Source organism: Sinocyclocheilus rhinocerous, unplaced genomic scaffold (genome assembly GCF_001515625.1).
Source record: "Sinocyclocheilus rhinocerous isolate Xijiao unplaced genomic scaffold, SAMN03320098_v1.1 scaffold432, whole genome shotgun sequence".
Lineage (NCBI taxonomy): Eukaryota > Metazoa > Chordata > Actinopteri > Cypriniformes > Cyprinidae > Sinocyclocheilus > Sinocyclocheilus rhinocerous.
The window spans coordinates 163,474-180,333 of record NW_015627225.1 but is presented as its reverse complement, the minus strand read 5'-3'; the positions used below and the strand labels follow the sequence as shown (position 1 = coordinate 180,333).

The 16,860-nt window shown below is 37.7% G+C and overlaps 2 protein-coding genes across 3 annotated transcripts; one reads left to right on the top strand and one right to left on the bottom strand.

The window, feature by feature from the left end:
• Window positions 1-83: 83 nt before the first annotated feature.
• LOC107721058 (oxidation resistance protein 1) lies at window positions 84-12,661 on the top strand. Of its 2 annotated transcripts, none has more exons than XM_016528923.1 (15): window positions 84-360; window positions 1,060-1,283; window positions 1,381-1,544; window positions 2,569-2,636; window positions 4,331-4,483; window positions 4,636-4,767; window positions 4,870-5,051; window positions 5,322-5,632; window positions 5,738-5,888; window positions 6,038-6,206; window positions 10,280-10,390; window positions 10,517-10,669; window positions 10,856-10,951; window positions 11,070-11,143; window positions 11,248-12,661. In XM_016528923.1, the coding sequence occupies exons 2-15, from the start codon at window positions 1,222-1,224 to the stop codon at window positions 11,381-11,383; spliced, it is 1,962 nt and encodes a 653-aa protein (XP_016384409.1). In that variant the 5' UTR covers window positions 84-360; window positions 1,060-1,221; the 3' UTR covers window positions 11,384-12,661. The 2 variants fall into 2 exon arrangements, with proteins under 2 accessions (XP_016384409.1, XP_016384401.1); XM_016528915.1 differs by having other exon boundaries at window positions 4,316-4,483.
• Window positions 12,662-12,803: 142 nt separating this feature from the next.
• On the bottom strand, window positions 12,804-16,070 carry LOC107721674 (selenoprotein N). The gene is made up of 7 exons (XM_074560111.1): window positions 16,060-16,070; window positions 15,495-15,576; window positions 15,125-15,313; window positions 14,652-14,757; window positions 14,338-14,450; window positions 14,135-14,236; window positions 12,804-14,050 (listed from the first exon to the last, which is right to left on the bottom strand). Exons 1-7 carry the CDS (start codon window positions 16,068-16,070, stop codon window positions 13,880-13,882), a joined length of 774 nt encoding a protein of 257 aa, XP_074416212.1. The 3' UTR covers window positions 12,804-13,879.
• Window positions 16,071-16,860: the final 790 nt, after the last annotated feature.

The window sequence follows — 16,860 nt, the reverse complement described above, 5'->3', positions numbered from 1 at the left end:
AGACGAGTCTGGTTTATGTATTTATACTTTTTTTTATAAATATATAAAAATATAATAAAATAAAATAAAAGTCACCCTGCAGATAAAGTTGATATACCTGCTTAGCCATACTACACTGAAACACATGTAGATATATACATTTAAATATATATAGAGAGAGCTTTTTAGTCGGTGCATTTTACAACGACATTTCGATTATAATTGGGGATTTAAGAGAAAGTTCGAGTTTAATCGTGCGGTCCTGTTCTGTTGTCTAATGGCTGGTGATTGATTCACTGCAGCGGCATCAAAACACATGACAGAGCATCATGCGGAGCGTACTGATCAGCTGGTCGTTATATGGGATCATTAAAGACCGAGGTAAGACAAATACATATATTTAATGACTTTTTAGATCTTTAGAACTCAAGTTTAGTGGCAAGTTTAAAGGAACACATAAACGCTAGCCCAATAAGTGGTCCATCATTAGGATTACTGCTGAAGAATTTTAATCAGGACGGATAACAATGATCTATCAAGGATTCAGTAAAGTGACAGTAGTGAGTGACATCGGACTTTAAAGTGTTTATTATTAATGTATATATCTGTTAATGTGGCTGCTAGACACAGAAGTGCGACATTGTGATGCAGCTCGGGCCTGCAGCAGCACACTAGACAATATCAACAATCCACATCTTGTGCTATTTTTGAGCCTGATTATTGCTTCTTCATTAAATGACTGAAGCTGCTTTAAGCATCTGTTTTTAGAATCTTGTATTTCTTGGATGAACCACATAATTACTGGACCTGATATTTGCTGAAATATTGGGCTCAAGTAGGCCAATTTGCATAAATATACCTTCCTGTGCCTTTTGATAGACTGTGTGTATTTTCTGAATATTTAATGTCTGTATATGGATATAAAGAGAAAATGTCTTTCAGTCAACATGGCATGGCATGTTTTTGACCCTTTACCAAATTGCAGATGCATGTATATCAACTAAATATTAAAATAGTACATCAAATAAATAAGGTGAAATAAACCAAATATTCATTTCCCTTCTCCCTCTCATATTGCAGGTTTTCTGTAGAGTGAAGAGAATGCTGATGAGGATGGTGAGAAGGAGGAGGAAGATTTCCAGATGCCGACACAGCAGTGGGCAATCATTCCATCACTGATTCTTGCACTGGAAGGGTAAACATTTTCGACTGGCCATTTTTCAATCTCATCAGTTAAACCTCATGGACCACAGAGCTCAGAGAGACAAGAGCAGGGCCAGCTACTTTGGAAATGTCAAGAACAGGTAAGGTTTGGCTTCGTCTAAAGGAATAGATGAAAAAATAAATCATCAATGTTTAGATCAAGCTCATAAAGAAACCTGTGTCATTATTTTTCGTTAGATTGGGATCAAAGCTGCCGGCTGGAATTTCACAGCCTCCAGGCTTCATTACTGCTCCATGTTCCATTGGCACTCGGGGTGCACTGGGGAAGAGTGTTGGGCAGGAGTGTGTCAAAGGACATCACCAAATCCGGAACCCCAAACTGAGACAGTACTATCTAAAGGGTATGTGAATGACCATTTACAATGATTGACAATTAACTGATTTGTAAGGCACCTAACCATACACTTATACTTTAATAGTGCTGCCTTTTTTGATTATGGCAAACAGAGTTAGGATAAGGAGTAAGGATTTGCACTACTGTTCAAAGTTTTGGGGTCAGTAAGGACTCTTAACTTTTATAAAGTACATCTCTTTGGATTTGAGACTTTAGTCTTTGCAACTTTACAGATCTTCTTTATGCACCAAGAGCTTGTAACACTCCAAAGAGAAAGGAAAATGTTAAATCGCATCATATGACCCCTTTAAAGAAATTAACACTTTTATTCAGAAACGTTGCATTAACTGATCAAAAGTGACAGTAAAGACATTTATAAGGTTACAAAATATTTCCATTTAATAAAAACATTATATTCAGTGAATCCTGAAAAAATGTATCACAGATTCCACAAAAATATTAAGCAACAAAAAAAATTCAACATTGATAATAATTAGAAATATTTATTGAGCACCAGATCATCATATTAGCCTCATGTAACACTGAAGATGTGAGTAATGGCTGCTGAAAATTCAGCTTTGCCATCACAGGAATAAATTACAGTTTAAAATATACTAAAATGCAAATCAGTTGTTTTAAGTTGTAATAAAATTCACAATATTACTCTTCTTACTGTATTTTTGATCAAATAAATGCAGCCTTAGTGACCATAAGATCATTTACTTCAAAAACATTTTTAAAATATCTTAAATGACCCTAAACATTAAAATGGCAATGTACATTAAAGCCAGCTTGCCGTTTTATCACACACAGTAAAAATCCCAACTTATATTATTTAAATTATCAGTATTGTGAATAACATGCGTAGATTCAACTGTTACTGTCACACACAGGTTTAAAATTAGTTACTCCTTGCTAAATATTCTCTGTGTGTCTTTAGTTTAAACAGCTCAAGAAACAAACTGAGAAACAAACACATCTGCTTTCACTCTAGTTGATGCAGCTTGTGTTTTTGCATTTTATCTTCATAGAGGCTGCGTTTCCTGCTAAAGATCTAACAACGAAGACTTTGGAGTCATGCAGGAACAATGAACATGGAGTGAGTAAAGTTTTTAAGCTTATTCACACACTCCATCGCCTTCATAATCCTGTTGATAAATGATAGATGTCTCCATAAATATAACAGCCAACATTATGTCATACATTACTGTCATCTACTGATAACTTTAGAACAAAGGTTACTGAAACACCCCACGCTGTCTAGTCAAGCTGTGAAATAACTAGTGAAACTGTCTGAATGGATATTTCAAGGAGAACATGGAAACATTACGACAAAAATATTGGGAGAATATCGACTGCAAAGAATTTGGTAACTAATATTTCATTAATTAAAATGAATTAATAAACCCAGAACAATAAACTCGGCTAAATCTGATGACCCGGCAAAATCTCTTCTCTTCTCTTCTCTTCTCTTTTCTCTTCTTTTGATGTCCATTTAGTTTCTTATGTGCGAGATGAAATATTGTTTGAATAGCGTTCCACAGAGACACAATGTTTGAAAATACAGTTTATTGTGTCTATTGAAGCTCCACCAGATGAGATGTGTTGCAACACTCCTCAATTTAAGATTCTCAATGTAACTTTTTTGCCATTTGGAAACAAACTGCCTTGTATTATGCTATGAAGTATGCTGGGTTTAAACAGTTTCAAGTCTAGAAATCATTGTCAAAGTGCTGAAAGTTGTGCTGTAGGTTTAAAGTTAAAAATTTAAAGATAAAGTTAAACTATGCAAATCATTAGGTACCAGTATAAGAACAACAGACGTTTGAGTGGATTTGTGATTTGCATGTTATCAACAATATTTTGCATGCCTGGAGACAGTTGTCCGTAGCAAAGCAACAGCGAATGAAAAATGTGAGTTTGGATGATCAGATATTATTACACTGTACGCAGAGAGTTGATTTGTGTAACGAAGAACAAAAAGAACTCCACCTTTCAGTTTATGGAAAGAATAAAACTGAAGAAATAAAGGTCAGAATTGTTTTTGCAGATGTTTTATTTATGTTGTCCCTATTTACTTTTTGTTATGCATATTAAATCATATTTATTATATTTACTTTTATTATACACTACTGTTCAAAGGTTTGGGGTCGATATTTTATTTATTTATTTTTACTGTTTTTGGAAGAAGTTTCTTATTCTCACCAAGGTTGTGATTGTTTGATCAAAATACAGTAAAACTTTAATATTATTAAATGTTATTAAATTTACTGTATTATTACTGTTTTTTTATTGTAATTTATTCCTGTAATGGCGAAGCTGAATTTTCAGCAGCCATTACTCCAGTCTTTAGTGTCACAAGATCCTTCAGATATCTTTCTAATATGCTCTCAGTTTAGTAAGTCTCCCCCACTCAACCTCACAGGCCCATAGGCTGTCTTTATGGTTCATGTTCTTTGAAAGAAAGTCACAGTTAAGCCCATATATATACTTTTTGTGCTTTATGTATGAGATCTATCAGCACAGTTCTACTATTTACTTAAATACACAGGAAGACAATAATCTACGAAAATAATCTATGACAGGAACTGTCAGCGTCCTATGATCCCATTTGCATGAATTCTGCATCTGTGTGATTGGCTCCTAGTTTCTGGCTGCTGTGACTCTGTCCAGTCATCTGATGTCACAGGGCTATGAATAAGGAAATGAGGGGGTGTACAGCAGTGTGGAAGGAAGGGAAGTGAATCTGTTGTCAGTGTGACTATGTCTTTCCTTATGAACCAACTCAAACAGTTACCCAAGAACAAGGCCTCAACTTCTACGGAGACGGCTTCTGACCTGCGTTCTAGACAAGAGCACAGCCTCGATCCTGCACTCGACATTGGTGTTGTGGGAACCGTGACTCTTGTGTCTCCTTCCACAGATGCAGAATATGACAAGCTGACGGTAAGAGCGTAAAAGTGTTAATGCATGAGGGTGTAACTATAGTGAACAGCGTGGTAGATCTCAATATAGCTGGTCTGTAGACATTTTAAGCTCTTTGTGATGCCATTGTGTAGTGGTTCATGCTTTGTGTGATGTTTATTCATCTCTCTTAGGATGTGGAGGCAGTTCCTTTACCTGATGGAAATGTATGCCTATTGGCTCTCCCATCTGAATGCTCTCAGGGGGAGGGGCCAGCTGGTTTGTCTTGCCTCAAACTATTCTCTCGTTACATCACAGACAGAAAGGTGAGAATGTTGTGTTTATGTTATGCTGTTCTGTATTCCCAGTACATTTCTTAAAATACAGCATACTCAACTTCTAACTCTCCATTCTGTTTGTCTGACTAGGGTGTGGTCTCTGGAATATTACTGGTGGCGTCCAATAAGATCTTCTTTGACCCTCAGAAGTCTCATCCACTTGTTCAGGAGAATGGCTGTGAAGAATATGTATTCTCCTGCTCTGTGGATGATCTTACCTCGGTGTCCTTCTACACGGACATCTCTCACATTCACTTCAACAAGACATACAGGTGCTTCCTGCTTTACTGCTTGGATGCGGTTTCCAAAATTAAATAATTGGCTTACTGCCTTTTTTTAAGCACATACTTGAGATTTACTGAGATTAATTCATACTTTTTAACATTTTAACATCACACACACACACACACAGATATATTATATATAGCACCCCCCAGGCTATATTTTAAAATTCCACACCTTGATTGTTTTTTTGCCTTCCCTTCACTGCACAAGCACATTGATCATCACTCCGTTATTTTTTAAAACCTTTTTTTTTCCAGATGTTGTAAGCCATCAAAGAGCAAAAAAGAGCACAAGAAAACCCATCAGTCAGCATTAGAGGCCGTTCTTGCTCCCAAGTCCTCTGTTTCACATGATCCGACAGCAAATCCTGAGGAAGAGGATGGGGAAGGTGGAGAGGCAGGGGACATGGCCGAAACTGAGAGACAGCTGACTTTGGAGTCCGGGGGAATGCTAACAGCGGCTGCTACTTTCTGTTGTGGAGGACCAGACAGCATTCAGAGAGGAAACAAAGAATACGAACACACAGACAAAACAGAACAGCAATCATATTTGGAAAGACAATTGTTAGGTAATCATCAAGAACTTTGACATTTAACTTGTACGAAGTACAAATAAAAACAAGAATGATCTCTTTTTATCACTTAATATAGTTATAGCTCTTTTTACTCATCAGGTACTTGTGCTGCTACATCTAGTAGTGGTGTAAACGGATCTCTGATGTTTGTGAGAATTCGACAGAAGCTTCAGCATGCAAAGAAAAAAAAGGCTTTCTCTAAACCTAAAACCCCCTCCAGAGATGCCTGGTTCACCATGCAGCAGGAAAGGTACTTAAGCCTTACCTAGACTACACAGGCTGCCTGGTGAAATGAACAGCAAGAAAGGGCAGAAATGTGGTAATAATGTCATAAAGCACAAGCTGCTTCATCTCACTTTCTTGTTTCTTCTTTTTTCTGTCTGATATTTTGTGCTGTAGGTCAGACGAGCTTTACACTTACCTGAGCCAGCATCGGCCAGACCTGTGCATTCTGGAGGGAGGAGAAGAGGACCAAGCAGATGAAGAGGATTTTGTGCTTCTGGATGAGGAGGAGCAGGAGGAAGAGGAGGGGTCTCCACGAGAAGGCCAGGCTGGGGAGGACTGGGAGGTCAGTCATTTACTAAATGTATGGATTGAACAAACAACTCATACTTTGCACTTTGCAAATTTGCAAATGATGTGTAAACATCATAATTCACTTGTTGAGCTCTTGAGGTAATTGCTCAACTATGTTCGTGGACCTGTAGTGTTGCTTCTATGACAATGAAGTCACAAAAAACAGGAATAAAATTACATTTAAAAATACAAAGCCCTTTTTTAAAATTGTAATATTTAATAATATTACCTTTTGCTGTATTTTTGATTAAAATAAATGCAGCCATTGTGAGCTTAAGATACTTAAAGAATACTAAAAAATCTTACCAACTCTAAGCTTTTGAACAGTAGTTTAAGTCTTTATGTATGTAAATAATGTAAATAATTTTAGCTTTAACTGTAATGTTTTAGATCTTGTGGTTATTAACCAACCACCTTGAGTTAGCTCTTACATGCATGCTAAACATTTTATTTTCACAAATGTTAGTTAGAAATATTAATATGATAGGAATAAGGATTAAACATTCATATGTTCATCTGTAAAATCACAGTTTTGAAATGTTTGTCTTCTCAGCTCACTTGTATTTATTAGCAATTTAAAGCCCTATTCGCACGGGATTAGTATTATCTGGGGACCTTGTGTGATTTTGAAATTACCCCCCCACATCTGAATTTCGTGTGGCGCATCAGCACGGCCACGGGATAAGCAAAGCCTGTGATTTTACTAGAATTTACTGACTTATCTCTCGGATACCCGGATGTCAAGGCTTTGAGAGTCCCGTTCTATGGTCTGCGCTGTGTCTTTTACATTTCACCAGGTTAAAATAATATCTCAAGCTTTGTGCTTGATTTATTTGTAACACATTAACCTCAAAACCTTTTCAGCTTTCTCTTTCTGCAAATTGTATGGTGTAGCGATGATGACAGCACCCAAAATACTATCAAACACTCCAACGCAGCTCCACTCTTCGAGGAAGATGGATAAAAAATGCACACAGGAAACAAAAACTTCGAAAAATGATATGCGACCCGCCAGATGCTGGCCGAATCACAGAGATGCCGATTCGCACGGGACTAATATTATCACAGGACCTCGGTGTTCGGCGAAATATGGTAGGTCATTTGCGGGGGAATTTTTACTTTACAAATTACAGACATGGCCGATTCGCACGGGATTAAGATCACAGACAACCTCCGCAATTATTACAAATGACTGGAGGTCACCAGGTAATACTAATCCCGTGCAAATAGGGCTTTTGTGTTGGTTTGGTGGCTCTTCTTGTATACTGTACGAGCTGTTAACACAGACTCTGTAGACTCGAAAATTCCGTACTCGTTTTTGGTTGTAAATTTAGATTAAAGGTGTAACGTTAGTCTAGGCATATCAATCTTTTAAAGAAAAAGCTGTTTTATACTACAGCGCCAACAGCCGTGAATGTCAAGCACTGCAGCACTGCAAGCGCCAACATTTGCGTCCGCGCGCAGCAGTGACGTCAGCGCAATACCGCGCGCGTTCATACATCTCAAAATTTCGCAAATTCATTAAAATGAATAACTTCGAGAGAATATTAGCGGAGCAAGTGCGTCGGCACAAGCACCTCTATGATCCGAATATGCGCGATCATAGTGACCTTCAGTTGATTCAGAAAGCGTGGAACGATGTCGCTGCCGCTACGGGGAAAGACGAGGCAGAATGCCGTAACGTTAAAGTGTGGAAGAACTTAAGAGACAAGTTTGTGAGGATCAAGAAGAGGGTCCACGCAAGAAGCAGTGATCCAAGTCCATACAAGATCATGGCAGAGCTGGGATGGTTAACCCAATTTGTTAAAAATCGGGAAAAAGGCCCAAATGTGAAGGTAAGAAACAAAAAGTCTGTTTTTGGATGGTAGCATCCTAGCTAACTTAGCTGGTCTGTTGCTCTGTCTCGTATTGATTAAAAAAGTGTAACTTACCATTTTGTTTTCTACATATTTTTGATATCCTTGCATGATGAGGATCAAGAAGAGGGTCCACGCAAGAAGCAGTGATCCAAGTCCATACAAGATCATGGCAGAGCTGGGATGGTTAACCCAATTTGTTAAAAATCGGGAAAAAGGCCCAAATGTGAAGGTAAGAAACAAAAAGTCTGTTTTTGGATGGTATGTTTTTGTGGAAATGGTGATACTGCTATGAGGTTGCCAATAAATTTTTTTTTTTTTTTTTAAATACGTGCCGTGTTCAAACAGAGACAAAAACGTAACAGAAGAGACTCTTCATGAACCTCATTCATGGAAACTGTAAATCCGTTTTAGTTTACTCTTTAACGTTATTGATTGATGTTGCATCGTTTAATGCACACATTTTAAGTCATGCTGTTTACTGACATTTCAAGTTAAGTCCTGCCCTACTTTTATTATCTTTCAATAGGATGTAGCTCGCAATATGAAATAAATTATCTTTAAAGTGTTTTTGCAACTTGTGCCTTTTATACCTGAATGTAATTACTGTTTTTTTTTGTTTTTTTTTATCAAGGATATATGTAAAGTGGTCTCCATTGAGGAACTACTGAAGTCAAACAGCTTCCCAGTCTCTCCGGCATCAGGAACATCAGAGACTGTGACTTCCGGAAGCCCTCTCTCTCTCTCTGTCCCTCAGGCCATCATCATCACCTCTTCCACCCACCCCATCCACTCCCCTTCTACCCTGTCCGTCACCCAAATGCAGCCCCTCGCCTTGTTCAATTTCAGCCTTCCCTGCCCCAAGCATCTCACCCTGTTCCAATGCATCACCATCTTCTACCCACTTAATGCCTAAGAGAAAGTCTACCACTGAAGACGCCTTGCTGAAGATACTGGAGCAGCTGGACTGGGAGAGGGAGAGGGCCATGCAGCAGGACAGTGAGGATTTCAGATTTGTTGCTGTTATTGCAGACATGTTGGCAAAAATTGATCCTCAGGTGAAGTCTGAGGTTAAGTTCAAGATCTATGAAATACTGTATGAGGCTGGGCAAAAAAATACACGTAACAGATCACTGTAGCACTGACAATTGTTTATAGGAAAAAATATTTTCATAAATGTTTATTTTGCAAATATGTGTATACTTTTTAGTGTATTTATGCAAATATGTAAATAAGAATTTTAAAGGATATTTGGTGTTTTATTTGTACATTTAAACAAGTATTTGTGTAGTACATTTTATTGCATAATGAATAAAAACTTGGAAATTGAACTGGAGTTTTTTTATTTAATACACAAGTTCTTATAAAGCTTTTTATTCTGTTTAAATATACTATTTTTTTACTATTTAGTCGAAAATGTAAAGACACAAAATGAACCCACAGGTCAAAGAATATTTAAATATGTAGATTTTAATTTGTGTAATTTGGTGTAAACCTATCCCACAAACAAGAAAAAAAAGCAGACCAACAGCTCCGCAGTATGAATCCACAGTAATTAATAAAATTGCATTCGTTCTTGGGTTCAAAGTCTAATACCACAGGATTATTAAAACAGCATAATGGAAATTTATTGAATGTGCTTTTAAGCATCAGCTGTTGTTTATTTTACACATGGCAGTGTTGAAAGTGTGTATAAAGGTCATCTTTATAAGAGCAGCACATTTTTGTTCAGGATCAGCAAGATTTTTTTAAAGATCAAATTACAGTAAAATATTTGTGAAGTATTAGTTTAAAATGAATGTTTCTATAAATGTAATTTATTCCCAAAGCTGAATTTTCAGCAGCCTTGACTCCAGGGTCACATGATCCTTCAGAAATCATTCTAATATGCTGATTTGGTGCTCAAGAAGAATTTCTTATTATCGAATATTAATGTTTATTGTTGAATGTAAATATTGATACTTTTTTTCAGGTATCTTTGATGAACATAAAATTTAAAAGAACAATATTTGAAATACATGTCATTATGTCATTATCTATGTCTTTATTATCACTTTGTTATTGATCAATTTAATGCATCATTACTGAATAAAAGTATTCATGTCTTTCAATAAATAAATAAAAAAATAACAAAACTTACTGACCCCAGACTATAAAACAGTAATGTATGAGTTGGTGAGTCATCAATACACATGTTGTTCCTGTACAGATGGTGTCAGTGGAGGAGAGTGCGCCGAAAGCTTCTGTCTCTACTGAACCAGAAGGTTTGAGTCACATTCTGAACCAGAGTGTCATCCTGGACGCCCAACAAGTTAGAGAGGTCAGTACGCACTAACATACATGAACATTAATGCGTAGCCAAATTCATGCAGCGTTGCAAAGTAAAGACTTGACCTGATTCTGGAGGCCCAGTGTGTTTAATCAGTAGTAAAATGTTTTTTCTCAGATCTCGAAAGAGCTGCCTCCTCGTACAATCGGACACACGTGGCAGCTGTCCTACAGCACGGACAAACACGGGGCCAGTCTCAAGACTCTTTACAGGAAACTCAGCACCACCGACTCGCCTGTGCTGATTCTCATCAAGGACCACAACCAGCAGGTCGTACATTTTTTATACAGCTATAATCAGAATGGACATCTAAAGGTCAATGATCACTTCATGTGATGTTAATTCCCCACAATAAATTGAAATATTGCGTCCACTTGTAATTTTGACCTAAGACAGATGTTTTACTTTTGTAAATCTGTTTTGGTTCGTTATTGAGTGGTTTTTACTACTTCTCAGGTTTTTGGGAGCTTCCTCTCACATCCACTGCATCCTAGTGAAGCATTTTATGGCACTGGAGAGACCTTCCTGTTCCTGTCTCATCCACGCTTTAAGGTAAATTTCAATAAAGACACATTTGAGCATATTTATTGTCATTGAGGGAAACCAATAGACAGGTTTACAATGACAATATCTTTTAAACACCTTTAACTTTACATTTGTTTCCTTTAAGTGTTTTCGTTGGACTGGAGAAAACTCGTTTTTTATCAAAGGAGATTTGGACTCTTTTGCCATTGGAGGAGGAAGGTACATATTAGTACTCTGTTAATGTGCAAATCTGAATGCAGAGCTGCATACTACTTATTCTAAATTTTAGACTTATAAACCGAATTTGTTTCTTTTCATCCCAGTGGTCACTTTGGTTTGTGGGTGGACGAGAGGTTGTTCTTGGGCAGAAGCAGCCCCTGTTTCACCTTTAATAACTGCAGCCTGTCTGAGACCAGCGACTTCACAATTCTGGAGTTGGAAGCCTGGACATTCGACTGACACAACAAGCATTGAAAATAATCTAAAACATCATGATTTAGTGGAAATATGGCCATTAACATATAAACTAATTCTCCACAGTTTACTGACACCTGTAAATCAAAGGAAAGAGACGCTGCAAACTGTGAACGCTGAATAATCTGCCTGAAGGGAATGAAAGCTCACCTAACATCTTTACCGTCATGATGAAAAAAATATTTCGTCCTGTGATTAAGATGCATTTGGGTCCAGTTCATTATTTGAATGTGTGCACTTCATCGTACAAGAAATAATATCTGTAGGTGAATTCTGGGACAGAATGGAGGACTCTGTCCAAATAACATTATCTGAGCGGTACATGTTTGTACTGGTGAGGTTGATCGTGGATCCTACATTGTTACTGCAGCTCTAGTTACAGCTTGAATATTATTGTGATAAAGAACTTTTTTTATCTGTGTTCATTAAGGATTCAACAAAAATAAGCAACGCCCTGACTAAATAGCACTGATTAAAGCCACATCCGCTGTTAGTAAGCACAGCATCAGCTATAAACACTGGTTTAGGCATTAGTTTAAACCCACAGCTGTACTTTTACACATGGAAAAGGTTTCTCATCACTCAAGCCAAAACAAAGCCAAGACTGAAATGACTTTGGGTTGAATACCACACACATAAACATCACACAAACCCCAGGGTTGCATGTTTCAAGTCTTGAGAGGCTTTTGGTCTAACAAACCTTTCTTAGACATCCACAAAAAGTCCTAGCGCCTGCAACCTTCTTTCTGTAAATAACTCCTACAATGGTAATAATATCAGTTCACAAAGTTATCTGTGCAAAAAATTATTCTAAAAATGTCAAAAATTATAGTCAGACAAAACAATGCAATATTTATACATGTGAAAATGCAGTCACTCGATACTGAAAGTGTTCTTTAACTTGTTACCTAATAAAACATCAGATTAACAACACTGTTTTATTTATATTCAAAAAATCTTTGTATTTATTTGACGCCAGTAGAGAGTTGCATTTACACAAAACTGCAGTTTAGGGATGGTATTTCATGCTCTACCATTCTAAAGTTTGGGGTCAGTACAAAATTTTTATTTTTATTCAGCAAGGACACATTAAATTGATCATAAGTGACAGTAAAGACATTTATAACATTACAAAAGATTTCTATTGAACATTCTAGTCATCTATTTCACCCTTATAAAATGTATCAGTGTCTACAAAAGAATATTAAGCAGCACACCTATTTTCAACACTGATAAGGACGTTTTTTGAGCAGCAAATCAGCATATTAGAATTTCTGTAGGATCATGTGACACTGAAGATTTTGCCATCACAGGAAAACATTACATTTTAAAATATAAAAGATATTTTCAATTATAGTAATATTTTATAATACTACTGTATTTTAGATCTAATGAATTTTCAGGCTAAGAGACTCATTTTAAAAACATTTAAACAAATCTTACAGATCCCAAACTTTTGAACAGCAGTGCAAAAGTTATCTGCTGAAAAGATTAACAACCTATTGCACCGTTTAAAGACAATGAACACTATGCCAACTTACATTTTAAATCTAGTATTCCTTCCTGTTTCTACTCTGGTCTTCAGCTTAAATGTGGTAGAAAGAATCAGACGTGAGTGCATGTGAGCTTTTTGCATTATATTTAATTTATAAAAGACAAAAAATGTGATGTTCCTAACTGACCATTACGTACCTCCACCCTTAGACAAAAGTGGATTTCAGGCGTGATATATTAGAGACCATGGCAGCTTTCCTGCAGCTGTGTGTTTGAGCTGAAATCCAAAGCTTCGCTTGGTGTGTGTTTTAGCATAGTGCCAGTATCCTGTTCAGACACAGAAAAGCAGACGTTGCTTCCACAGACTTAAACAACAACATCAGGTCTGCTCTCACCCTGATTGGGCTTTCAGACCAGACCATCACAAACTGCCTAATCGAGGAAGCCACAGCCAGCAAAGTTCTGTGTCCTACAGGACTATCTGGAATAACAAACAAAAATTATGCAGCAAAAACAAAAGTGGCTTTGTATGTATGAAACAAAAGTATAAAAGTGGTTTTATCAGATCAATATACAGCATAATGCCGTTTCAGTTCATTAGTCTGAACAATGGATCAGACTAATGACATTCGTCACTCAGGAAGTGTAAGGTTTGCACAAAATAGGTAAAATTTCTAGATAAAAATATGACTTAATTGAGATTGTGTTGTTGTGTACAGTTAAACACCCTTTAGGTTTCACTGTGTGACATACCACACTCTTGTGACAACATGATGTTATATTGTGCCCTTTTACATGGAATGTGTCACTCGAAGATGTGGCCACCAGCTGCCTTCTCAATGAAGAAATTGTGTCAGCTCCTCCACATTCCGTTCCTAAAATCAGACATGGAGGAGCAGAGCTGATATCAGACTTCCTTTCTTTCTCCCTCATACACTCCCCTCATTTATCTCTAATGTGCACAAATGTTTCTGGAGAGAAACAGTTTTACGATTCCAGGTAAGGTCTGGCCATTTCGAGTCCTTCCTGTAGGAAGCGAATGTATGTGGAAGTTGAAGGATCCTCAAAACCTGCTGAGAAACTGATAGTAGGCCCCTCTTCCTCTTCTGGTTTCATGGATGTCTGGTCCAGGAAATTATTAGCATTGATGTGATGCACCTGGAGAAGTTAGAGTGATATTCATTGAAACAAGCAGTTGGCACAGACTGACCCAGCTGGTTAAGAAAGCTAAAGAAGACTCACCACAGTGCCGTTGGGCAGCGCCACCATCATCTCCACTGGAAAAGTATACTTCTCCAAATGTAAACGAGCCTTTTTACTCAAGTCCAGATTCTTCTTATCACCCTAAATTAGGTTAAACACAAGGTTCAACACTTAATTAGTCTAAATAAGGACAACTTCATTTAGCTTAACAACGTGTCAGCTAAATGACCCAAACTCCCCACCTGCAGATCCTCCAGCTCTTTGACTAGAGACCAGCTGCTGATGAAGCTCTGGTTGAGCAAGGCCAAAATGGGCGAACTCTCGAGGACTGTCTCTCGAAGAGTCCGCCCTGAACCTAACACAGATAAGGAGGAAGAGAAGTGCACAGAACGCAAATTAGAGAAACATCTAATGTAGCTGAAAGAATCCTAGAACTCTAGCTATAACACTGTCAGCAGATATCAAGATACAGATAAAGTCATGCTGACCATTGTGGCCAAACGTAACTGCTCCAGTAGTTTGTATTCTTTGTTATTCCCATTTTTGGGTGTCTTACCTCAGCATGACTGGTCATCCAGGGCCCCCCAGAGCAGGATGGAGTGAACCAACTTCTTCTCTGCATCAGCTCTGCTAAAGGCCTCACTGAATGGTAAATATGGCACCTTCCAAACAGAAAACCCACTGATGAGATTGATAATGACAACATTGCAAACATTTCTATTGATCTGTTAAACAACTTCTCAACATCACCAAAAAAATTATATCTTGAAAGAACATCTGTTCACCCTGTTGAAAAATAGGTGTGTTTTGAAGCATGGCTGCTGGTTTGAGCTGGTCCTGAGCAGGAGCTAGTTGCTTAGGACCAGCACATGACCAGCTTAAACCAGCAGCCATGCTTCAAAACATACCTAACCATCATATTTAACAGGGAGGTGTTGCTGCAGACTCTTAACAACAAATTTCAAGATGTTTAAGTATGAATCTGTGATACAGAAAAAGAGTTTGTTGAATGAGAGTCAGGGGACTCACCTTTTTAAATGGGTACATTGTGACCTCCAGATGTCTGGATGCTTCTTCTCTGCTCAGCTCTGCACTCCAGACAATCTTCTCAAAGACAAACTGAATGGGCTCTCCTCCCTCCCCTCGGCTGTCAATCATGTTCCCCTGCTCGTCATAGATCACTGAGGGAGTGGAGGGACCTTCTGCCCTGAGCTCCATCTGTAAACATATACAGCCCATTTACTTTGTGTATTTCAGCTAAGAATACAATGGATGGCTTTGACTTATCAAAAAACTGACTAAAAAGCATACAGCAAAATGTCAGGAGAAGCACTTTTATATTATGCATACCACAAATCAAAACCCTCAGAAGATGTTCTGCATAAACAGGAGCACAAACCTGAGGCAGGTATCCAATATCCACCTCCATGTTGCTGCTCTCACTGGCCCCATAAAGCCACTCCATGTCCACATTCAGAGATCTGCCACATAAAACACGCAGAATAATGGTTAAACTGATAATCAAAATTATTTTGCTCAAAAGTTAACTGCAATTATTAATCACAAATATTCATCAATTTCTTTTTACATTTAATCTGAATAATTATTGCACTTTTACAAATGAAAAGAATGTCAAGTCATATTATATTTGTCATATTATTTAACACAGTCTCTACATTATTAAGAACTAAACCAGTTAAATTTCTAGTTATTATTCCAAATTATTTTATTTTAAAATTAGTTTTTCTAACAATATGGAAGCATGTGGAACCAGAGGGCAAATATTGCAGGCAATTATGCTAAAATAATCTCGAGAAACAGAAATCATGATCACGATTAATTACGCAGCCCTACACTCAGCACCTTAAAAGTGTTTGCAGTTGGGAATAGTGGAGGGTAATTTGCTTTAATAATTTTTTTTCTACTCGTTTACTCATCGGTTCTCGGCTAATTACGAATCACACGTTTCTTCCATGTTCGGAAAAGGCGATTCTAGGTTCAAAGTGGCTTGCTGACTTGGAAAAGCGCCATTAGAATCAGCTATGGAGTTGGTTTATTGTTTACATTTTTTCCCTTATGAATTTGTTTGGTGCAGCATTCTATATGTATATAGGTATGTTTGGGGCTGTTATAAATGTTAAAAAAATAATTTATATATTATAGAGTTGTATGGGTTGGGGATAAATTAAACGCGATCTGCGATGACGTCACAAGCGTGTTGCATTGTGGTCTATGGAGCGGCCTGAAGTGTGCATATGAAGCACACTCGCTGCCTCGGTCAAAATCGAGGGGTCGAGGGTCTGTCCATATAAACTTCCCTCGTCCACTTCACGAAGTGGAACGCACTTCAAAATGGCAGCGGGGATTCCCCCGAGGGTAAGTGCTTAGGGAAGTTCGCGAGTGCGTGTCTAAAACTGGAGTGGAACACAGCCCAGAACTACTCTGATTCAGTCCAATTCGTGAACGAATCATTCAGATAGGTTATGTGAACCGGTTCAATTGATTCATTCAAAAGATTCGACTCAAAAGAACGAGTTGTACACTAGAAAGGACAACAGAATACTTGCCCCAAGGCAACGGGACACAATGATGTCTACGTCTGTTTATTTTAAACTGAATTCCTAACATACTTTTTATGTTGTGTCTGGGCCTATTATCAGTCTGAGTAGGACGGCAGCCTGGAGAAACTGGTTAATATAGGAAGCGACACAGAAGTAACAGATATATGAGAAAGAGGGGGGTTGTTGTTCTAACAGTCTTGCCCA